This window comes from Varanus komodoensis, unplaced genomic scaffold, assembly GCF_004798865.1.
Source record: "Varanus komodoensis strain SLA01 unplaced genomic scaffold, ASM479886v1 scaffold15, whole genome shotgun sequence".
Lineage (NCBI taxonomy): Eukaryota > Metazoa > Chordata > Lepidosauria > Squamata > Varanidae > Varanus > Varanus komodoensis.
In genome coordinates, this window is record NW_025335440.1 from 2,167,830 (window position 1) to 2,190,312 (window position 22,483).

The following is a 22,483-nucleotide window of genomic DNA, read 5'->3' on the forward strand; positions in this document are numbered from 1 at the left end:
TTGTAGTCTGTCAGCCATGCCCTAAACCATTGGGCAGTGCATCGATCTATCCCAAAGCTTATCAGTTTCTCAACAAGGATGCCATGTGGCATCTTGTCAGAGCCCCTGCCAAAACCCAGGTGAACCACATCCACCGTGGCTCTTCCATATAGCCACCTTGAAACCTTGTCATAGAATTCCACCAGGTTCATCTGGCAGGATCCATGAGCTAGCCTGCTCACGCTCTCGGACAAGGAACTCATTTGGCAATGCGTGGCAGGAATGAGTCCCACTAAGGAACAAGAGGGGGGTGTCAGCATGCTTGGTGAAAAGAGAGGGGCACCACACCTCCCATACCCCAGTAAGAGCTGAGCACACCCCAGGGCATGATTGCCTGGCTGGAACACTGACCAGAAGCTCTCTCCACCTTCCAAAGCAAAGCCTGCTTGCTCTTTCTGCAAAGCCAACTCAGCTAGGAGCCTCAGCACATCATGTGCCCGTGGTTATTTTCCCCAAGTTATTTCTTCATGACTTGCTAGTGAAGCGTTTTATGAATGGCTGCAAACCTCCCAGACAACAGTGGCTATAGGGTAGTGTAGAAATAAATGCATTAATGTATTTTATATATTTGCTTTAGTTGTAGTTATAGTTTAGCCTTTCCCATGAGGATATTTCCTTTTCAACTGCTAGTCAATTTTATCTAATATTAAGGTAGGAGTAACAGAAGTCCAATCTACCTTTCTCTATACAGTTCACCGTTCTGTAAACCTTCTGCCCCTTAGGTGTCTTTTCCCCAATAATCTGAGTAGTTTATTCTTGAGGGAAGCTGAAGAGGAGGAGGCAGAGGCGGTGGTGGTGGAAGCAGCAGCAGCAGCTGCCTCTTGCGCTCAAACATCTGGATAACTCACCATCAAATATCCCAAACTCATCATACTGCTTCTCGCTCAAGAAATATTCAACAGTGAAGGAGATGTTATATTCAGGTTCAACCTTGATGACCCAAGAGCACGTCAGAAAGTGGGGGTAGCTGCCTGTGAAGGTCGGGCTCAGGATCACTCCGGTGGACTCTGTGAGGACCTCATTCATGGGGCAGTGGACTAAACAGTGCAAAAGAGAGCAAGAGACAGGGGGCCATTTTGGGTCAGTGTCAGAGCGAATAAGCAACAGACTGCACCTACCCCCCCTGCGAAGAGCTGGCCCACCACACTGCTCTTTGAAGACTTCTTCCGTTAAGCTCCCTGATGCCGGCTCAGAGTTCATCTACTGCAGTTCTGCCTTCTCTGACTGGCAGAGCCTCTCCAGGACTGCAGCTAGAACATGGTCTTTCCCATCGCTCTTCTGACTATGGAGTGAGGATGGTGGGGCTAAACATGGAAACTTTGGCATGCCAAGTATGTGCCCCTTTGCTGAGCTGCAGATGCCTTTAAGGATGGTTGAATCGTCAGTTTTGCTAGCTTCTGCACTTCTTTCCCCTCTGAGCCATGAGGAAATTTGAAAATGTCGACACATTCTTCTCAAAAGTGATCTGAAACCAAATTCTCACCCGCCTACACAGGTCAAATCCAGTGGGAGCAGCTATTCCCAGCACGAAAAGAACCAAGGACTGGCCTGCCACATCGCTGTTACAGAAGCGGCACCCCTAATGAGCGCCACAGAGAAGGCTGCATGCAGCAGAGCTCAACTCAGACTTCAAGACTTCACCAAAGCCCCCTGCTTGCATGGGCGGATCAGCCCTTTGCCCTTGCTCCTACAGCTGAATGTTTAAATCTCAAGTCCTTTCCATCCCATACATGAAGAAATTTCCAAAGTTTGGGTAAATGTGAAACAATTTTTCACAGCAACAATGTGAAATGAATTTTTCACCCATCCCTCTCTAGTTTTCCTCTTTTATCTTCTTGCTTCCTGTACATGGACTAGCTAGGAGAAGGGCCCCCAACCCTAGAACGCCCTCCTTCCCTCGCTATGGACACTTGCTGAAGCCCAAGCATCTGAGAGTAGGATCCTTTCATGCAAAGGGACTTACTTCTGAGTAGACTTTCAGCAACTCCAATTCATTCTCAGGAGTGATTTGTGTCCATTAGCATCACTGAACTCACTACATGGAAACAGCTTTTTTAAAGGTTAGATACCAATGATGCTACACCATATTTAAAAACGTATGGATTGGTATCTCAGACCTGCTAGCATTGTAGAACCGCTGCAGTTATTGTTCATGTATTAAGGCTGTGCAATGGAATTAGAGCTGGAAGCAATAAAAAAAATTCCCCAAGGCTTGCTGTGGGAGTAATACTCCCTTACTCATGGAAGGGCAGTCCGGAATTATGTGAGAAGGCATGTCCAACAGGAAACGTCAGCTTGACAGTTGATATCTTAACATAAGCCAGGAAAGCAATTGCAAAACATCAGGGAACAAATACACTTCCTTGGCAGAAAGACATCTAAAGATGTCATGTCATGGCTTGTCATGGTCTGGAATTTCAACAATGAATTGAGAATTTGAATGCTTTCTAGTTTTGGGAAGACAGCTTCCCTCAAGAAAAAGAATATGGTTTGGCAATAACAGTATAGCTGCTCTAATGACACCAGTCTTTTCTACCTGGTTTCTGTATAATGGCCCTAAAACCCATGAGGTTACGTACATGACATGTAAAGGGCTTCCTCTGCGTACTTGCTATATTTACACAATCAATATAGCTGGTGTTTGACACCAGCAGCCACTCCAGATGCTCTACAAAGACAGATGTAAAGGGAAGGAGAACTATTTCACTAGCTGAATGACTATTTAATTATTTTTTCACCATTCCTCCTCACACTTGTTTTTCCTTGTGTGTCATGTCTTTTTAGAGGCTAAGCCAGCGGCCGAAGACTGTCATCTTGTACTGATTGCATGAAAGATATTCCACAGTCTTTCTGTCTGACAAGCAGGATAAAACACTTTAAACAAGTATGGATAAATATATTCAGTCTCTGTTTGTTGCCTGGAGCTGGTTTGGTGGCACTTCTGCAATCAAGTCTGGTGGAACTGAAGCATCCCCAAAGCCACTTACCTTCACAGGTTGGGGGAGGACCTTCAAACTGTAAGTGGGTGCCAAGTCTGCAGGTCAGGATCTCATTTCCCACCAATGTGAAGCCAGGAAGACATTGGTACCTAATGATGTCACCTGGAGAAGGGGATGGAGAAGGCCAACTATTCAAGGAGGCATGGGGATCTCATACCATTACCCAAACTAGGTTTGATACAGGAGTTCAGAATCGCCTGTCTTAGAAACAAACAGCCAGCAATTTTAGACAGCAAATGTGGGGGGGGGGGGTAAAATTGCTGTTCCATGCTGCTATTTGCTGAATGCTGAAAAACAAAGAGGCATCAGACAAAAATCTATATGTCTTCTATTGGTCAAAGAGTTGGTTTAGAAGTTCATTGGTTTACATTTGGGAACTGGCGTGTTTGGGAAAAGGGAGAGAAAGAAAAGCTGCTTCTCCCAGTGTCAAGGTCCTAATCTAACTTGCTCCAGCAAGCTGCAGGAAATTCTCATCAGGTATATCCTACAACACACTTACTGTGTCCCTGGGGAACCCTTCTGTTAACTATCAAGGAGACATGCACTTCATGCCAGGTTGTTTCTAGCTTTCTGTAACACTCCTTCACTTGTACTTCTTTGGGTGAAAAGCAGAGAGATGTCTCTGCTGTGAAATGTATGGCCTTTTGGGGCCCCGCCCAAAACCTCCCACCCCACGAAGACATTAGTGGAAAGAGCAAGCAGTCTATACCTATGCTGTAATCCTCATTCTCAGTGATGATTTCAGCGTGGGGGACCATCGTCGGAGGCTGGCACCTCGAAAGCTGATAGGCTGAGAAGAATATGAATCAGATATGTCAGAACACTCTGGTGGGTTGTGTGCCACTTTGTTTAACTTTGTTTGCCAAAAGTCTGAGCACTTAAGAATAATCAGAGAAAACAGAAGCAGTATTTTGGAAACATCTCTGCACCAGACTCCGCTGGAAACGACTCTGCTTCCTTCTTTTGTTTGGAGATGAACAATCATTTTAAAGGGAAACTTAGAGACTGGAGGGAAGCATGGTTTCTGGCAGGGATCACATTGTGTGGGTTTATTTCGCTCTACCAATCACAGAGAATCACAGAATCATAGAACAGTAGAGCTGGAATAGGCCAGAGGGCCATCGGCTCCACCCCCCTGCTCAGTGCAGGACTCCAAGCTAAACCATCCCTCTCAGCTGGTGGTCCAGCTGCATCTTGATGACCTCCAGTGTGGGAAAGCCCACCACCTCGCCAGGTCATGGGTTCCATGGGTCCACTGCTCTAACACACAGTCAGGAAGTTCTTCCTGATGTCCAGCAGGAATCTGGCTTCTTGTAACCTGAGCCCATTATTGGATGTCCTGCACTCTGGGACGATGGAGAAGAAACCCTGGCCTTTCTCTGTGTGATAGCCCTCCAAGCACTTGCGGGATGCTCTCTCACAGGGCTTTGTTTCCAGGCCCTGGATCACCCTTGCTGTCCCCCGAATCCCCTCCAGCTTGTCTGCATCTTTCTTCAACTGTGCTGACCTGAACTGGATGCAGCACTCCAAAGACCCCAGCCCTAAGCCTCACATCCATCAGGGGGTGGGTGCTACTGAAAAGACCCTATCCTGACCCACAGACAACTTCACATCTCTAGTTGGTGGGACCCATAACAAGGCCTCCTACGAGCTACAAGTGGCTTCATAGGAAGGGAAGCAGTTTCTTTTCCATAGCTAGGCCTGAACCCAGACTGAAAAAAGTCAAGAATATGCAGGCGAAGCAAGTTTTATTTTTAAAACAGCCTGATTTGTGGTTGCATGTGTATATGGATTTTCTTAAACCTGTTCCATCTGAGTTTGGTGGATTTCAGTCCTCTTTTATTCTGCTAACTACTCACTGCAGAATCAGATTCTTTTTTCACTAAATTGTGTTGCACTTCATGAAACGCATGAAACGCTGTTAGCCAAGCATGCCCATAGTGAAGATACTCTGTACCCGCCCCCACCCCCAGCCATTGCTGGACACCCTCCATTGTCACTGGGCTAGTTTGCTTTGCTTTGCTTTTTCCCATTAGCAATTTCCTTTCTCTAAATACTATTTCAACTTCTGGAAACCTTGGCAATTCCCAAGAATACCAGTCCCTCCCTCTTGTTTCTCATTAGCCCTGCTTTGTCTGCACAGCCATCATAACTCATCCACATGCGACTTGGCTTTCAGTATGCATATGCTAATGGGGAAGGTTGATTTTGTTCCACATCAGATGCTGTTCCACAGCAGAAGACGTGGCTTATGAATGCTTGAAGGAACGCACAGAAGGATTATCCAAATACTGGCATCAGTGAGCTGTACAGACCATAAAAATAGATGGCAAAGATCCCTCCATTGGCTGCATCACTAACAAACTTCAGGAGGACCTGGTTGGAAGAACTTTGGGTGGCTTTCTTGGCTGAGTTTCCTGTGAAGACCCCCAGCTGGGGAGCCGTCTGCTGAGGCCCATCCCTAAAGAGAAAAGGCAAATGAAAGGTGAAAGAAATACAATACAAACTAGGGGCTATGAACAAATGGAGCCAGGGTGTGAGAATGAGATTAGTGCAAGCTCATGTACAGCAAGTTGTGAAAAGTTTTGGTGAATACATCCTTGCACTCATGTTCAGATCTTCAAGCAGGATGTGCCCACATGCTCTGTCAGCAAAAGGAAATTCTCATGCACCCCGTTAATGGCCCGCGGCGTGAGCCACAAGAGTTGGCGTCACATGAATTTCAACTGCTTCGATACATCGCTGGTCCATGCCATCCCCTTGCACAGTTGCAGTTTTGAAGCCACACCACCAGGCAGTACCAAAGGTGAGAGGGCAGCACTGGGCAGCAGGCTCACGTGGTGCCCCCTCAAGGTGGGAGAACACAGGTGGCTGGGCTTTGGTGGAGCTTCCAGCCTGCCCATCTCACTTACCAGACAGTGATGAAGTCATTATATGGCTCCGTTTGCAGCAGGGAGAAGTTGAGGTGGATGCCGTATCCTGCTGACACCGTGAGGAGCCATGTGCAGTCCTGAGAATTGGGATACTGATTGGGGAAGCCTGGTGAGTAGATAGTGCCATTGTGGGCAGTGATGTTTCCTCCACAGGGGACTGAGCACAAGCAACAGCAAAGAGAAAGGGAAGACTAGTGAGCTCAGACCCATCTAAATTAGCGTGGCTTGATTTCATCATGGCACAGTCTACCTTCAGCATCTCACACCCTCCTTCGCCTGCCGTTCCCATAGTCCGATAAGTCAATGTGGGCCAGTCTGTGCCAACTGAACCCAACCCTGCCTCTTCTTAAGCAAAAGGCCAGCCCAAATGTGCCTAGCCAAGCATTCTGTGCACAAATCCCACCAAGCAACACGCACCAGGTGTGTTGCCAGTGGACCCTTGTGCCCTCTTCCAAATGTGGCTTGGGTGGGCTTCCAGAGGCACTTCAAATATGGCTCCATGCATCTGGAGGTGCAGGGAGAACTGGAAAAGGACAGGTTTGGTGCAGCACTCATGTAACTTGAGCTAACAAACAGGAGCCTTCTGGTTCAAACCTCACCTCCAGTTGCCTCTTGTCCTGAACTCTACATTTGCAGTTTGCAGACAGTGGCATTGACCTGCCTTATTTTCAGGGTTGCAGTAGGAATTACTGAACTAACCCAGGTGAAGATCTTACAGAAGGTGTGGTAATGGCTGCTAGTTAAGAGGACTTCCAAAGGAGCTTAGATGAAGCCATGGGGGTCAAGGATAACACTGGCTGCTGGTCACAATGACCTCTTGCATCCCCCATGTTTAGAGTGGTCCACCCTGCAGTTCCAGCCTTTTGGTACTACGTGCAGGAGAGAACGCTTGCTACCGCATCCTTTCTCCAGGTCCCCCTGGGCATCTGTTTGGCCCCCCTTGAAACAGGACGCTGGACTACAGAGACCTTCGGTGCAACCCATCACAGGGGTTCTTACGCTCCTACCCTGGGGCCGAGCTCTCGCGTGGGGATCCAGTGTGCTCATAAAGCTCACCCCCTGGGCCAATGGGACCTCGCCCTTGCCCTGTGAGAAATAAGCGGCCAGCCCCAGGGAACACCTCTTCCCAAGGCTGTGCATGGCTAGGGAGGGGTGACAGAAGGAGTCAAGCTGCCTATCAGGAACGCTCCTCAACCACGTCCGATCTTTTGTGGGGGAGCCACATGCCCCTTTCCAGAATTTCTAGAGCACTGTTTGATAAACAAGCGATACATGAGGCTCATTAATCAAAAGATCATCTGGAGGGTACGGTGCTCACACGACATAAAAGGCTAGTGGCTTTCGGAATCACAGCGGCTGCCACTGCCAGATAGATGGGGTGCACACGCTGACTATCTGTACCGAAACGGTGTGGCGTGACTGTCGGAAAGGCCACCTCTCAGCAAGGGGAGCAGTGTGGTGGTCCTCATTAAACTTCCTCCAGCATGGTGAGAGGGACGCTTATGCCATAAAGCAAGGGGTGATCAAAGTCCTTCTCCTGCCACCTTATTCATTCGGCCACTTGGGTGGTGTTAAGGTCTAACTTTGATGCTTGTCTGAATGTGAAAAGGCAAAAAGCTGGAACAATACAATGCTGCTCAGATCGTGCTAACAGGAGAAGGAGTCCAGGAGGATGGGGGTTGCCTGCTGTCTCCATATGAGAAGTCTGCCATGGCTCAACAGCTGCCCCTCAGGAAACTGGCAATGGCCTCTTCTGGATGTAACCTTAGAATAGCCCTCTTTAACCTGGTGCCTTGCAGAAAGGTTGCACAGCAACTTCCATTCTTTACAGCTAACATGATGGGAGTGCTTGTCCAATACACATGCAGGGCACCAGGTTGGAGGAAGGATGTTCTTAGAGACTGAAACTGGTGGAGAATGGAAGCCCACCCTACCATCCAAGGCCTGGAGCATGGTTTGAGGTTGCAGGAAGAAAGCTTAAGAACCTCAGGGTCCGGATAGATCCCTCTTCCATCCTTCCAACACTTGAAAGAGGAATAGAAAGAGAAAGAAAAATATTCAGGACAAATGCCTGGCTAGAAAGGTGGTGACAACATGAGAAATTTAGATTTTGGGGCCATAGACTGCTGGTGAGGAATGGGCTGCATCTCACAAATACTCAGTGTATGTGTTTGGCCACAGCATGAAAAAACAAAACAAAACATCAGGAATGCTTTAAACTCGATCTTAGGGAGGAAAGAGAAGTAAACTTGGAGATAACAATGGAAAAAGTTTTATGCGCCACAATGGAGAGAGCAGCTCTCATAGTGCCCAATAACAGGCTTCCAAAAAAGTGGCAAGTACTAAAGCCTGTAGCCTTTGATGCCTATGTACTAATGGCCAGAGAAAGGGAAACAAACAGCAGGAGATTGAACTCTTAATACAGGAGGGCAAATATTACTTGATAGAAGCAATGGAAACTTGGAGGAATGACACCCGTGACTGGAATTCAGCAGCTGAAACATATAACTCGTTCAAGAAGAACAGAAGAAACAGAAAGTGAGGCAGAATTATGCTAAATGTGAAAGTTACATTTCTCAGCGTGGAGATACAGGAGGATGGTCTTAGTAGACCCAATGGGAGTATCAGGAATAAAATGAATGGAGCAAAGGATAAAAGGAACATGGTGGTCAGAGTCTTCTCCTGCCACCAAATCAAGAAGGAAACAAGGGTGAAGTTTTTGGAAAACAATTGCCAATGTTTCAAGGAGACAAATATACTTGGATCAAGTGAGAAGGATCTTGGAATCATTATGGATCACAAGCTGAATCTGAGTCAATATGTGATGTGGCTGCAAAAAAAGGGCAAATGCTATTTGAGGCTGCATTAATAGAAATTAAATCATGTCCTAGTTTCCCTTTACTGAGCCTCATCTGGAGTCCTGTGTCCAGTTCTGGGCACCACAGTTGAAGAAAGACGCAGGCAAGCTGGGAGGGGTTCAGAGGAGGGCAACAAGGGTGATCCGGGGACTGGAAACAAAGCCCTGTGGGGAGAAGTTGAACGAACTGGGCATGTTTAGCCTCAAGAAGAGAAGATCTGGGGGGAGATACGTATGATAGCACTCTTCAAGTATTTGGAACGTTGTCACAAAGAGGAAGGCCAGGGTCTCTTTTCAGTCATCCAAGAGTGCAGGACACGGAATAACGGGCTCAAGCTAGAAGATGGCAGGTTCCAGCTAGACATCAGGAGGAACTCCTGACTGTGAGAGCAGTACGGCAATGGACCCAATGAGCTGGGGGGGTCCTGGGCTCTCCCACACAGGAGGCATTCACGAGGCAGCTGGAAGCTGTCTGTAGGGATGTTTTGACTTGGGCTCTTGCACTGTGCAGGGGTCTGGCCCCAGTGGCCTTCCTGGCCACTTCTAGGAGCCCACGCTGTGGCTGTAGTGACTGAAGGGCGTCATGGTGTGCAGGGAGGGGAGTGGCATCTTATTTCAGTTATTTCAAACTGTCAAATGCTCCGTACAAGCATCATTCTACATGAAAGCCATTTCCTATGATACATGGCCAGGTATTAGGATAAAATGTCGATAATGACCACTCCAACAGTCAGCCCCCTGGCACAGGAGCCAACAAAGCCATACCTTCACACCTGGGCAGTGGGTGGTCCCAGTTCCTATTGGTTCCGTGTTGGCAGGTCAAGACAGGGTGGCCAACCAGCTGATAGCCAGGGAGACACTCAAAGGAAATTGATTGGCCCACGCTGTAACCAGCTCCTCTCACAACGCCATTGGCAAAGGGCTCGGGGTCAGGGCACTCCTGGAGTTCATAGGCTGGAAATCGAAACAGGTGGCAAGTAGCAAATTTGTTTCGGAATCATGTGCACCTCCAAGACCTTCAGTTATGGAGCAACTCATTTCCATAACAACAGATAAATAACGCATAAATAAAGGGGACTAGTTTGGTGCAAGGTCAGAAGGTAGCATAAGGTTAGAAAGAGGGATGAGTTCATGAGGTCTGGACAATAACGGCCAGGAAAAAGAATCCTGACTTGCATAATGCAACACCATGCAATTTAATGCAAGGAACAAAGTCTAGCCTTTTACTGCCAAATCTGGAGTCAAAAGAACTCCATCTGCCTGGATTCACCACCCTGGATGTCGCCAGGATGCCAGCTCTCCCTGTCTTTCTCCACACTCTCCCCCACCCCCACTCCCCAGTCAAAACGTACTGTTGCTGCATGTTATCAAGTCATCTCTGACTGAGGGCAACCCTATGAAAGCCCCCCCCCCCCCCGAAAAAAAAATGTCCCATTCATGACAACCCTGGTCTGGAAAGCTCAAAACTGTGGCATCCTTTGTGGAGTCAGTTCCTCTCATAGCTGCTCTTCCCCTCCCACTGCTGCCTTCTGCTTTTCCATGCAGGATTGTCTTCTCTATTGAGCCTCGGCCTAAGGGAGGTACTAATTTCTGCAGGCAACCTCACCTCCCCCACCCCACAGCAGAATTCTTCTGACTCCGAGCAGTGGGCTCTGAACACTTTTAATGAGCAGGGGAATCCAGGGTGTGGGGCCGTCCTGACTGGCTCCCCCCTCCTTCCTTTCCCAGAAGAAGCCAGTTGCTCTATGCCACCCAGTTCTCTCCAACCTGGAAGGCCTCTCTGAACGAAAGCCCTCCAAAATCTCCTGCCCATGATAGCCTTGCTCATGCATCCCAAATTCAGGCCTGCGGCTTCCTTCACGGAGCCAATCCGCCTTTTCCGTCTTCTGCCATCAACTTGTCCCAGCATGATTGTCTTCTCCAGTTCTGCCTTCTCATGGTGCACCCAAAGCTCTGGCTTGATTTGATCTGGGATCCCCTTGCGTTCCTCGCCTGTCCTTCCTCCTGTTGCTTCTGCCTGTTTTCTCCTTTATTGTCAAAATATAGATGGGGATTTTTTCCCAGTTTTTTGTGCTTTTGATACTCTACATGGCATTACATGGTTCTAAAGGATTAAGAAATAATGATGCAAGTAACTTGCAGAGAGACACCAAATCTTTCATCACTTTCAATTAGCAACAGAATGAAAACAGCTGGCAAAAACTAGACAAAGGGGCTTTGCAAGGGGAATTCCTCTGATACCACAATTAGGAGGCCTCCGGGCATCTAAGAAATTCAGGTCAGGTTGAATTCTCACGCAGAGCGCAGAAGGCCCTCTAGGAAAAGACATCATGAATTAAGTTGTCTGCATCGGCAAGGTGAACAGGCCTGGCTAACAGGATTAAGCAAGGCTCCTGTGTACCTCCTGTCACAGGAATTTGGACTAAACCCTCAACGTGTTCTTCCAAAAGGACAGTAACGGAGCTTTTGCGCTCGGCAGTCTTCACACGAGCCCCAAAGGTGGCCAGGCTGCTCCAATCGTGACTTCCTCAGCCACCCCTCCTCACCTTGGTACTCCACCTTAAAACCAGGCTTGTTCTGTGAGTGGTCACTGTGGAAATAGATGGTGGTTTCGTGTGATGTAGACAGGAGGGAGCCTGGGAGGTCAGTCCCGCTAAACCGGCTGATGATGTTGCTGGTGTCATACGGCCCGTTCCGGATTTCGACAAAGTCATGGTTGGGCTCAGTGGAGAAATTCAGGAACTGGATGTGAGCACCTGGAGGCAAAGGGAGGGGTGGCAGGGTGGAGGGGGAAGAGGCACCCAGTTGAGGCGTGGGTTATGGCTCAGGTAGGGGTGGGTGGGTGGACGGGGGGGGGCGTGGCTCTGCCTCTGGCCCGTGGCACTTGTGGTCTCCCTTTTGCCTGCAACACTTGTGAAATAGAAACACACAAGTAAATCCAGTTTCCAGAGGGGCGGCCATGCTAGTCTGCTTCAGCCACTGCTGTTGCTGCGGTAGATTAAAGAAGGGGTCTCCAGCCAACGTTGGAAATGCAAGTTGGGTGGAAACATTTGAGATTTTGAGGAAATGCAGTGGGTGGGTGCTCCCAGATAACAGCTGCAGCTGGGTGGGTTTGTCTATTTATAAAGTGACTACCATAAAATGGTGGGCATGACTGGTCTTAAAGCATCCATTTCCCAGAAGGCAGCCCTGGTGAGACTAAACTGAAGACCAAGAACTTAAGTTTAAGGCAGAAGTGGGGAATCTGAGCTCCAAAACACAAGACCATTCTCATGAAACCAGATAAAATTGGGGCTGAACAGTAGATGAGAACTTTATCCTACACTGGAGCAGACTCCTGGTTTAAAAACAAGACTTTATAGAAGTCCTAAGAATAAAAACAAAAACCAGGAGAGACGGCAAGCCAGGAGGGCAGCAAGGAAGGTGCCAGGCCCCCCGCGCAGCTTTAAAGACGAACATGTTGTTTCTGGTATAAGCTTTCGTGGAGAATGCCCACTTTATCTGATGCATCCCAAATTACCCCAAGATTAAAAACACATTTAAGCATCATTCAGAGGTTTCTGTTTCAATCTGCACATGGGTCAGGGAGTGCTGTAGAAGAGCAGTTCATATTGGAATTTGCAAAGAAAACATCCTCAATGGGCTTGTCCAGGCTTTGGTCAAGAGTATTTCTAATATTTCTGACCACGGAAGCAGGCTTCCAGAGAGAGAAATACTTTGCTGCACGTTAAAATGATTTACTCTTAGATTGTGAGACAGAAAACAGTACCAGAAGCAAGACAAGAGCAGTGAGTTTTGCAAGCTGGTAAAACTCAGTTTATGGGCCCATTATTTGTAAGGCTGGTCGACAGTGTTGGTCTGATTGTGGCACTCCACACACAGGCACCTGATGAGCACTTCCCAGCCAGTAAAATGTCCCAAAGGCAGCATTTCTCTTGCTCTAGATAATTCTGGCCTCTTGTAAGTTGCTGAGCAGGGCCTGTTCAACACACCTTACAACAAGAAAGAGGTGGCAGAGTCCCAAAGTGGCAGAATAGGCTGTACCAGGTCAAACTGCAGGTAAAGGATTTCTCTTTTAAATGTACCTTCAAGCTAAGAGACCCTGTGCCACTGTAAAGCCGACAGAGTTTGGATAGAGCTGGCTGGACTGGGAGCAATTCTTCCACCATGGTAATTTTCTTCTATTGCTTAAAGCATCTTTTAAAAATGCAGGGAGATCTGATATATGAGAAAGGGAGCACAAATACTGGTATTGGACCACCTCAGGTTTCTAGCACATACAGGGTAGATGATGGGCATCTCCTGGGTCAAACTGAGGACTTGCTAAGGAAAAAGGGAAATACGTCTTTATGCCATAAAGATGCCAGCTATTTGCATAAAATATGCATGTGCTGCTCTCTAGGCATGGATGCAAATGCATGAAATCATGATTCTAAGTTAAATAGTTCATGACCGTACAAACACCTGTGACCAGGTGAGCTGAATGCTTGTATGGCTTGCTGTCCAGGTGTGAGCTGTGAATGGGCAACAGTTCTGAGAGTTCATGAGTGACTCGGTCAACACAGCCCCCTTCAGACAGAGGATGGCCCTCTGTAAAAGGGGACACCCGACCGTGCCAGTCTGATGAACATTAATATCTGTGAAATGTGCCATCCACTGGGCATTGCTTAAGATGTGATGGGAACGGCACAGTGAGCCTTCTTACCGAACCCCACAGGAAAGGAAACCCTCCACGTGCAGTCACTGTTGCTGGGGTAGTTTCCGGGAAAGCCGGGGCTCAGGATCACCCCCTCCATCTCCTCCATGGTCCCTCCGCACTGAGCTGTGGGGTTGCAAGAAGCCACGTGGTTACATACAACGATACAACCACCTTGTACTGTAATCTTGTTTATCATTTACCTTAGACAGGTAAGGAGAAGGATAAAAACATAGAAACAGAGCGAGTCAGAAGGGGTCTCCCGGGCCATCTAGTCTGACCCCTGGCTCCAACCGGCTCCGCTCAAGACATGCCCACCATGTGCATGTCCAGCCTATCCTTGAACACCCGCACCGATGGGGCCTCAACCACCTCCAGGGAAAGCCCATTCCACACCCTCGGGGTCCTGTCAGGAAGTGCTTCCTGGCATTCAAATGGAACGTTGGCTCCCTGAGCTTTGCTCCGTTGGAGTGCATCCTGCCCTCCTCTGCAGGGGAAAACAGGTCTCTACCCACCTCTACCCAGAAAGACTGCAGTGTGGTAAGCAAGCATGTGCTTTGGGCATATTTCACCTTCAGTATCTCTATTTTAAATGAGGATCACACAGCAGGGGCAGGGAAAGACCCTTCTCTGCCCAAGACCCTGAAGCCCCACAACCAGGGCTGTATCCAATGGGGTGATGGTGCAAGCTCAAATAGTGCTGGTAAAGCACCACTGAGTCTTTCTGTGGCACAAGCAGTTTCCCAGCATGCTTGTGCAACCAGTCGTTCATACACATAATGCACCACTGGAGGTGCAACGGCACTTGCCCAGATCTCCCTTTAGCCGGCCCCTCCCCTTGGTGCATCGCTCGGGACTTAGTTTCTGCTCGTGTAGTGGAGTTTGCGCTGGCAGACTCGCATGGCTGGATGTTCCCCCACTCAGAGAAAACACAATGGCACGGTGGAACAGCTCCCAGTGTTTCCTTCCCGTGACATAAAATGTCTGTTCTGAAGGATGTTCTAAATATCTAATAAAAGTAAGAGCAACATGTCCACAGCAAGCCTTATGGGACTTCTAAGCATCCGGCCCTCTTATCCATCTCTGAACACCCTTGGATTAATGACTTCTATGGCTACTTTTAAAATAAAACCACCCACTTCATGTTGTAGCTCCATGTTTGAATGCACACCCACCCCATTTATCCACAGGGAGCCAAAGCTAAACCTTCCTTTTAAAAAGGAAAACAAAAGAAGAATGCCTATCTCCTTGTCTAATGGACTGAGCTAAGTGTGCAAAGTCATAAAGAACGAAGGTCTCCAGGGACCACAGGGACACCAGCACATGAAATCTGGGAATTCTTCTTCAGAAGGTTCACATGAGAGCCATTCCGCACACCGCACAGAAGGGGGCGTCAGACTTGAAGTGGGTGTGTGGGTGATGGAAATCATATTTTAAATGCTCCCTCTGGCTGTAAATACAAAATGAACAGAGTAGTAGGAAGTCCAGGCTCAAGCCCTTCTCTCTGATATGTCTGTGCCCCGTTCTTAAACACAAACACAAAACAAAAATTGGGAGAGGACTGGTTTTTGGTTTTGGAATTATTGAAATAATGGCTGGTATCTGGCTGCCCCTCTGCTTGCGGGACCCACCGTTTGTGCAACGGAGTGTTGCAGCTTCTAGAAATGATCTGCAATGAGCAGAAATGCTCATTTCTAGCAGAGCGGAGGTCATCAGAACTGCCCAGACCTCCAAGTAAACGTTTCCACCCATTTTCAGGAGGACCAAAGCCCCATCGCACAAGTGGTGGGTCCGGAGAGCACAACAGATGGGGGGGGGGGGTGAAGAGCCCCAAACAAGCGCTGGCCAGCAGAATGCATTCAAGAGCTCACCATCAAGGTCAGGCCAACTCTCAGCAGATGGAGCAAGCACCCCCATTCAGAACACAGGACTCACTGCTTGGCCCGATTGTTTCCCTGACCACTGGCATTGCTGGCTATCCTGGTTATTTAGGTTTTGTGAAAAATATTTTCCATATTGGTTTTATTGCATGTTATAATGATCTTATCTTGTCAATAGCTTTTAAAAATATCTGAAAATAAATAATTTTTATTTATTATGTAAGGAATAAAGCAATTATTATGCAGTTTTTGGCCTCATTTGGGAAAGGCAGATACAGCGATGCCTGGGAACCTTTGGGTGTGGGCTGTGATGTGCTCACGTCCTTTGCTCCAAGTCTCCAGTCAAGTCTTTAAATTCAAGTCCAAGCTGAGTCGCAAGTCAATGCAAGACATTTTCGAGTCAAGTCTCCAGGCTCTTCTCAATCTCAAGAGCCAACTTTGACAGAGAAAGGGAAGTGGGGGTGGGGGGGTGGGGGGTGGGAGAGTCCTAGTCCCCCAGTGTTCCCATCTCCTGAAGCCCTGCTTTCCCTTCCCCCTTTTGTGACCCATCCTCCCTATCCTGCTTTTTCTGCCCTGCAACTCCCTCCCTGCCAGGGCCGCTGTGCCTGCCTTCCAGCCCGTCGCTTCCAGCCCTTCAACCGAGATCACCCCACGGAATCCTGCCATGTGTGGGATGCAAGTGGAAAGCCCCAGAGTGACTCGGTTATAAAAACAGCAGAAATTGCGAGTCAGGTCAAGTCACGAGCTCTTTGCCCTCTGGCTGAGTCCAAGTCGACTTTGAGTCAGACTTGGGAGAGCGTCTCCAACACCTGCGTGCAGGTCAGCAGCCTGTCCAGGTGGGAATTTTTAAACAAATGCGGTGAATCCTGCCCGTTCTGAAAAATCATCTCTCTCTCCCCCCCCCCCACACACACCCACACTTGATACATTTGATCATTACCATTTTTTTTTATGAAGCAGACTAAAGAAAAACACAGCAGGTGTTTGCGCTGGTGCATCTCTGTGCACTCCCTGGTGAACAGGGCTCAAAGGCGGAGCGGATGCTTTTCTGCACTCTGTGGCACTTGTTCCCCAGCACGATGGACAGAGAGAGGCAGGCAGTAAGGGCACCTGACACCAGGGCAGAGGGGAGGAAATGCCTCCTTGTGACTTTGGGCCAGCCACTGACTGTCACCCTCATTGACCTCGCAGGGTTGTTGTGAAGAGCGGGGTACTGTATACTGCCTTGGATATGCATGCAACCAGTATATTAATAAATGTGTTTCTCTATCCATGAATGGGGGAGAGAATTCCCAGCACAAGGGGGTTTCCGTTTCAGGGCTGCTAAACACTAGCGCAGTATCAGATCCTGCTCTTCACCTTCCTGCTCTTTTAATGCATTGTTTCCTCCACCCACCAACACAAACAAGAGGTCTTTATTATGCTACTAGCCAAGCCACGGTTTCTCAGAATTACTTTCTTTTTTGCCCCGTCCCCAAATTACTGGGGAATACACTTTCCAGTAACACCCACCCATCATGCCTTGAATTTAAGACCCATAATTAAGGGGAAGATTTGGGGAAGGTGTTGCCCCCTGGGACACCTGCTCACAACTACCTGGAGCCAAGAACCCAAACTTCCATCCCCAAATCCGAAATGCAGGCCCTCTCTCCTCACCTGTGTATCACTCTCCCTCCTACAGCCCTAACAATTCCTCTCAGGTCTGCACTTGCGAAGTCTAAAATAGAATGTGGAGCCCTGCACTTCTAATCTACCCTGACACTGACAGAACGCATTTCCTTCCATTTAATGGCTCATTATATGTATCTTTTTTCTGCTGACTGTGCTACTCCCCAACTCCCAACCCCTTGATGTCTACTTAAATGGAACTCCTCCTCAATTATTTAAAAAAGGATAACATCTGGATGGGGGGCAGAATCCATCCACTCGGCCTCGTAGAGCCTCAGAAACGTTTCTTCAAAGCTCGATTCTTGCTTCAGCCCTTCTCAATGTGACACACAAACCCATCTGTAGGTTTCCAGTGCCGTTTTTTTAGTCACTCAGTAAGAAAACCCCACCAAAAGCCATTTCACATTCAGGATGTACAGCCAACAGATTGAGAGTTCACAGCATATTTAGGCAGGAAATTAAGCACCCTGATTTTCAGAGGGAACAAGAAAAAACATACTCCCAAGCTGCCAATTTTAGGCGTTTGAAGGCTGCTGTGCTTTGACATCTCTGCACAGTAGAGCAATCCTCTGTTTTGCCCATTCGCAGAAGACCTCCAGCTTTCTCCACTCCTGCACCAGGTGAGTGAATGCGAAGGGAAAGCCTGGCAAAGCTGCGGGCTGGGCCTTAAGCAAAGGGCCATAAAGTGCTGCGGAGCCAGTGCAGGGGCCGGCGGAAGAATCCGGAATTCGAACAGCCCCGATTCTATCCAGTGGAGCGTGACTCCAGGTCACATGGGCATTGTGCAGTCAAAATAGTGCTAACCAGGAGCTAATGTGCAACAGAATTTTAACCGTGCATTTTTTTTAATTGTTTGCTTTAGAATCAGCCTGCAGAATCCCATGTCTTATTTTCCTCATGACTAGATGGACCCCCAGTGATGGACCAAAGAGTGAGGGCCACCCTAAGCAAAATGCTGGGGTCTATCTTGGCACTGAATGGGGGAGTTTTTAAAAATGCAGGTAACCAGTGCCATTTCCAGGACTTCCAAAAGGTCGTAAGCCTTCCAGAGAGTTTGGGCTATTGGGCAGTATGGAAAGTGGGTGGGTGGGTGGGTGGGTGGGTGAGTGAGTGAGTGAGTGAAGGAAGGAAGGAAGGAAGGAAGGAAGGAAGGAAGGAAGGAAGGAAGGAAGGAAGTCCCCCAGCTGCCTGCTTTCACTGCCACTGTAACCAGCTCCTCTGCCTCTCCCCACACTGCACTGCGACCACTGCACGACCCGCAGCGTCTTCCAGAGGCAGAGAGCCAGAGACCCTAAGAGGAGGCTGGTGATGCCTTTGCCATGCTCTCCATGTTCTCCCCACATTGTAGGAGAGCAGGGGTGTATACACAGGGGTGGACTGTGAGTAGAAGGGCTGTGCGGTGAGGGAGTAACTTCCAGCAGTGATAAATTGCAGTGCAATGTTAATATAGTTCCTTCCTGAGCCAAATGAAGTGGGGACACCACAGAGAAGCCTCGTCCCCCACTGACTTGCCCATTAGCTTTCTGCGCTCCAAAAGCTAACCACACACTCTCAGATGTTGCGCATGATGTTCGACCAATGGTACGAGGGATGCATTCAACACTGGGGCACCACAGCCACAGGCTCAGGTAACACGCTCACACATGCACCAGGGATGTTCTGCAACAATTCATTGTGGCTCCCCAGTTGTGACTAAGAACTATCCCCTGCCCTCCTGTTGCTTTAGGTGGCCTTCGGATGTTTGCTTTAATTGCACAGTCTCTGACACAGCAATGGCATTTTAGAAATGAGAATCACTTTGAGGGATTTAACAGAAAAGGAGGCTATAAATTGACTGGATGGATAAAAATTAAGAACCAACACATCAAACTGCATGTTCAAACATTGTAAGACAGAATCAGCGAACTGAACACATTATTGGTGGTACTTCCCCCAAAGAGGGCCTTAAAGAATCAGGTTAGCAACAGGCTCTGGGAGCCAATTGACGAGGGGGCAGAGGGGGCTTTCCAGGAGGGACCCCATGGATGCTGTCTCCTACCGATGCAGAGCGGAGGAGGATAGTTCCAGCGCCGGACAGTCCCTGGCATGCAGGAAATGTGAGAGTGTCCCTGCAGCAAGAGAGGAAGGAAAGCAGAGTGTGAGAGGGCAACACTGAGAAAGGACTAGAAAACAGACCTGAGGGGGATATTTGAGGACCAATGAAGTGGGCATTCCCAGTCAAGGAAGCCCCAGCGATCTTGTGCAGGCACAGCCTTGAATCCTAGGCCAAGCCAATTTAAAGATGCTCCCAGGAGGAAGGCTTTGCTCTCCTTTCCCCTGGACACAGCCACCCACATCCCCCACAAAGAGCCTCGGGGGGGGGGGGGGGGGTCAGAGGCTCTCCTTAACAACATGGTGTGGGGTATGGAAGATTGTAGGGAGAGGGAATCGTCCAAAGTGGAAGCTGGCCTCTTACTACAGTGAGGGTCCGTCTATTTCAGATCTGCTTGTTTTAATTGTACCCACAATGCAATCCCATGCTTTCAATAATATACTTTTAACTACAATTAAATGTGTATTTGAATATGCATCTGGATATGCATCTTCTCCCTAAATGCATGTTTAAACGTGTGTCTTGCTGCAGTGAATCTGTTAAGAACTGCACTGAGCCATTCAAGGAAAGGTGGGATCTAGTGGAGAGTTTTGTTTGATCCACTCATCAGTCCAAGATGAGCAATCCAGGTGGCTTGCGCAGATTACACTGCTCAGCTGTTTCCAGTAGTCCTAAGCCAAGCTCCTTTTGCTTACGCCTCCCCACTCCTTCAATCCCCACCTTCTCTCTTCCAATCAGAGGGTGGACAAGAGATAACACCGCACAGACTGGAGGATGACACATACCTGGAGCGCATAGCCTGGCTCACACTGGAAGGAGACAACATCGTTCACCATGTACCTCTCCCCAATCTTCAGACCATTGCTGGGGACGTTGGGTTCTGGGCAGCTGGATAAGCCTACAGCTGTGAGAAGGCAAGAAGCAGGGTGAGAGCACCTAGGCAGGGATGCACCACCTGCTTTGCTGAAATCAGGAGGCAGACAGAGGCTGACATAGGTATTGGAAGAGAGTAACTGTCCAGCATTTAGGACAGTGTTTTGCTCTCATTTGAGTAAAACTCTGGATTTTATACTTTCTAATATGGGAGGCAAATTTTTATCCCCTTCTATCAGATTCTGCACACCCTACCCAACCCATTCCTGATCAACTGGGGGCTTGCAAGGAGTTCAGTCTCAATGTACAACCTTGTGTCAATTTAGGCAGAAAAAAGCCATCCCAGGGGCAGCAGGTGCTGCTTTCCGTCTAATGCTCTGTGCCCAGCAGAGCACTGTGCCACAGCAGCATGGAACGGGGTGTCTCCACAGGTCCTACAGCATGACGGACGACAAGGCATTTGAGCAGCAGTTCCCATAATTCCTGAACAGAATGGATGCATCTGCGAGGGCCTCTTTCTCCCACAGTGGGATGTTTCTGCCCCGAAGACGAAGGCTTTTGCAAAATTTGGTAAATTCGTATCAGAAACAAGCAGAAGCAAATCCACTGGCAGTGCCTACATTCCATAGATGCAGCTATTCCCAGCAAGGCGATGCACCTGCCTGGTAAGGCGGCAAACCAGCTGCCTGCAGCAGACTCACAGGCACCCTGGGATCACGAGACCCAGACCCATAGAGCCGAAAGTGGCCAGGGGGATATAGGGGCAGCCCTCTGCTCAGGGCAGGACTCCAAGCTAAAGCATCGCTCTCAGAGGGCTGTCCTTCCGCTCAGGGCCTGCTGTTCCGGTTCTAATGCTGGAGGTGGCATACAGACGTCGGGGCTAGTGGCCACTGAGGTGCCTCCTCCATGAATTTGTCCAATCCCCTTCTGAAGCCATCCAAATCGGCAGCCATTTCCACCTCCCGTGGTCATGAAGTTCAGTTTCACTCTGCTCTGGGTGCCGGAAGGGCTTTCATGTAACTTTCCTGAACCTTGTACCAGCGCACTTTGCAGGATGACTTTTAGGTTACAATATTATGAGGGAGGAAGAGAAAGGTCTCCCTGTTCACTTTATCCACACCAGGCATCATCCTCATCAACATCATCACCACCACCGTTACCACAGTTTCCACACTGCCCCATAGCCAAAGCCCTCTTACTTCTGTCATACTATTTACTTTGCCCCTGAGCCAAAGAGAGCCAGATATTTCCTTCACAGGGGAGTCAGTGCAGCCCCTTGATGATCGTAGTGGCTATTTAGTGTACATTCTCCAACTCTAGCATGTTTTGCTTAGGGGCAGGGCAGGGTTTGCACACAATCTGTGGGGTTGCTCAACAGGTTTGTGTAAGGGCAGCGTGATCGTGGTGGTTTATTTTTAATTCTTTTTCCAATTATGCTCTAACATGGAATCTGCCCTTTCCACAGCAGCCGCATGCTGGGCCGACATTCTCGTCAAGTGGTCTCTCTTGGCCGGCTTCTGCTTGCTCACATCCCATCAATACTCAAAGTTGGGAATTTTTGCCTCTACAGGCATCACTCCACAGTGGCCAACAGATCCTTCTGGAGCAGCCAGACTGAACAATTGAGTGCCTTCCAGGGATGTGTGAGGAATTCATGCTGGGGTGGGAATCTGTTGACGCAGCTCCGCCAGGAATTGGGTGACCGGGGCCCAGCAGTGTCTGGGGAGATTCTGGGGGGCTTCGTTGCAACCCTTGTGCCTTCATCAGCAAGAGGGGCCCATTCCTAATTCCAAATCATTTATGAACAAATTAAAAAGCACTGGTCCTGGTGCAGGTCCTTCTGCGACCTTGCTGTTAACTTAGTTATTCATTTTTAATTTGGTGGTAATTTAATTTTAACTTATTTTTTATTTTTTACAGATCATGGCAATAATCCTAAACAGGACTCTCTGGGTGCTGAACAATTAAAACCAATAACACAAATAACACAAAAATAAAAACCAGCACAATTTAGACAAATACATAGATCAGTTAAATACTAACAGGTATAGTAAACAAAAACCATCAGTAAATTCATATAACATTAAAAACATTATTCAGTTATTAAAATGTCTGGAAAGTAGAACCATCTTCACCTGGTGCCAAAATGATTGCAATGAGGGTACCATGTGTTCTCCTCTGGGAAGCCTGTTCCTGAGGCAGGGGGTGGGGGGCAACCACCAAGAAGCACCCGCTTCTGTTTGCTGTCCTGTCCACCTCTTTAGGGGATAGCTCTTTAAGAAGGACCTCTTGACCAGGTCAAGTAGGTACAGATGAAAGTAGTTGTCCCTGCAGATTAACTTCCATCCATTGCAACAACAGCTCATTCCTACTTCTACCTGCTTCCTGTTTTTTAAGCAGCTAATGAATGATAAGAGGTACTTCACTCTTACTCCATAACTAATAG

At 48.4% G+C, this 22,483-nt stretch overlaps 1 protein-coding gene across 1 annotated transcript in view; it reads right to left on the reverse strand.

The window, feature by feature from the left end:
• The window catches only part of LOC123020788 (CUB and sushi domain-containing protein 2-like), a 429,441-nt gene that overhangs the window by 75,058 nt on the left and 331,900 nt on the right, over nucleotides 1–22,483 (reverse strand). The window contains exons 28-37 of the mRNA XM_044424965.1: nucleotides 19,950–20,068; nucleotides 19,111–19,180; nucleotides 13,534–13,650; nucleotides 11,375–11,584; nucleotides 9,594–9,782; nucleotides 5,951–6,128; nucleotides 5,354–5,499; nucleotides 3,748–3,828; nucleotides 3,027–3,140; nucleotides 888–1,076 (exon numbers count right to left, since the gene is read on the reverse strand). Coding sequence (XP_044280900.1) covers nucleotides 888–1,076; nucleotides 3,027–3,140; nucleotides 3,748–3,828; nucleotides 5,354–5,499; nucleotides 5,951–6,128; nucleotides 9,594–9,782; nucleotides 11,375–11,584; nucleotides 13,534–13,650; nucleotides 19,111–19,180; nucleotides 19,950–20,068 — 1,413 coding nt within the window. The remainder of the gene's footprint in view (nucleotides 1–887; nucleotides 1,077–3,026; nucleotides 3,141–3,747; nucleotides 3,829–5,353; nucleotides 5,500–5,950; nucleotides 6,129–9,593; nucleotides 9,783–11,374; nucleotides 11,585–13,533; nucleotides 13,651–19,110; nucleotides 19,181–19,949; nucleotides 20,069–22,483) is intronic.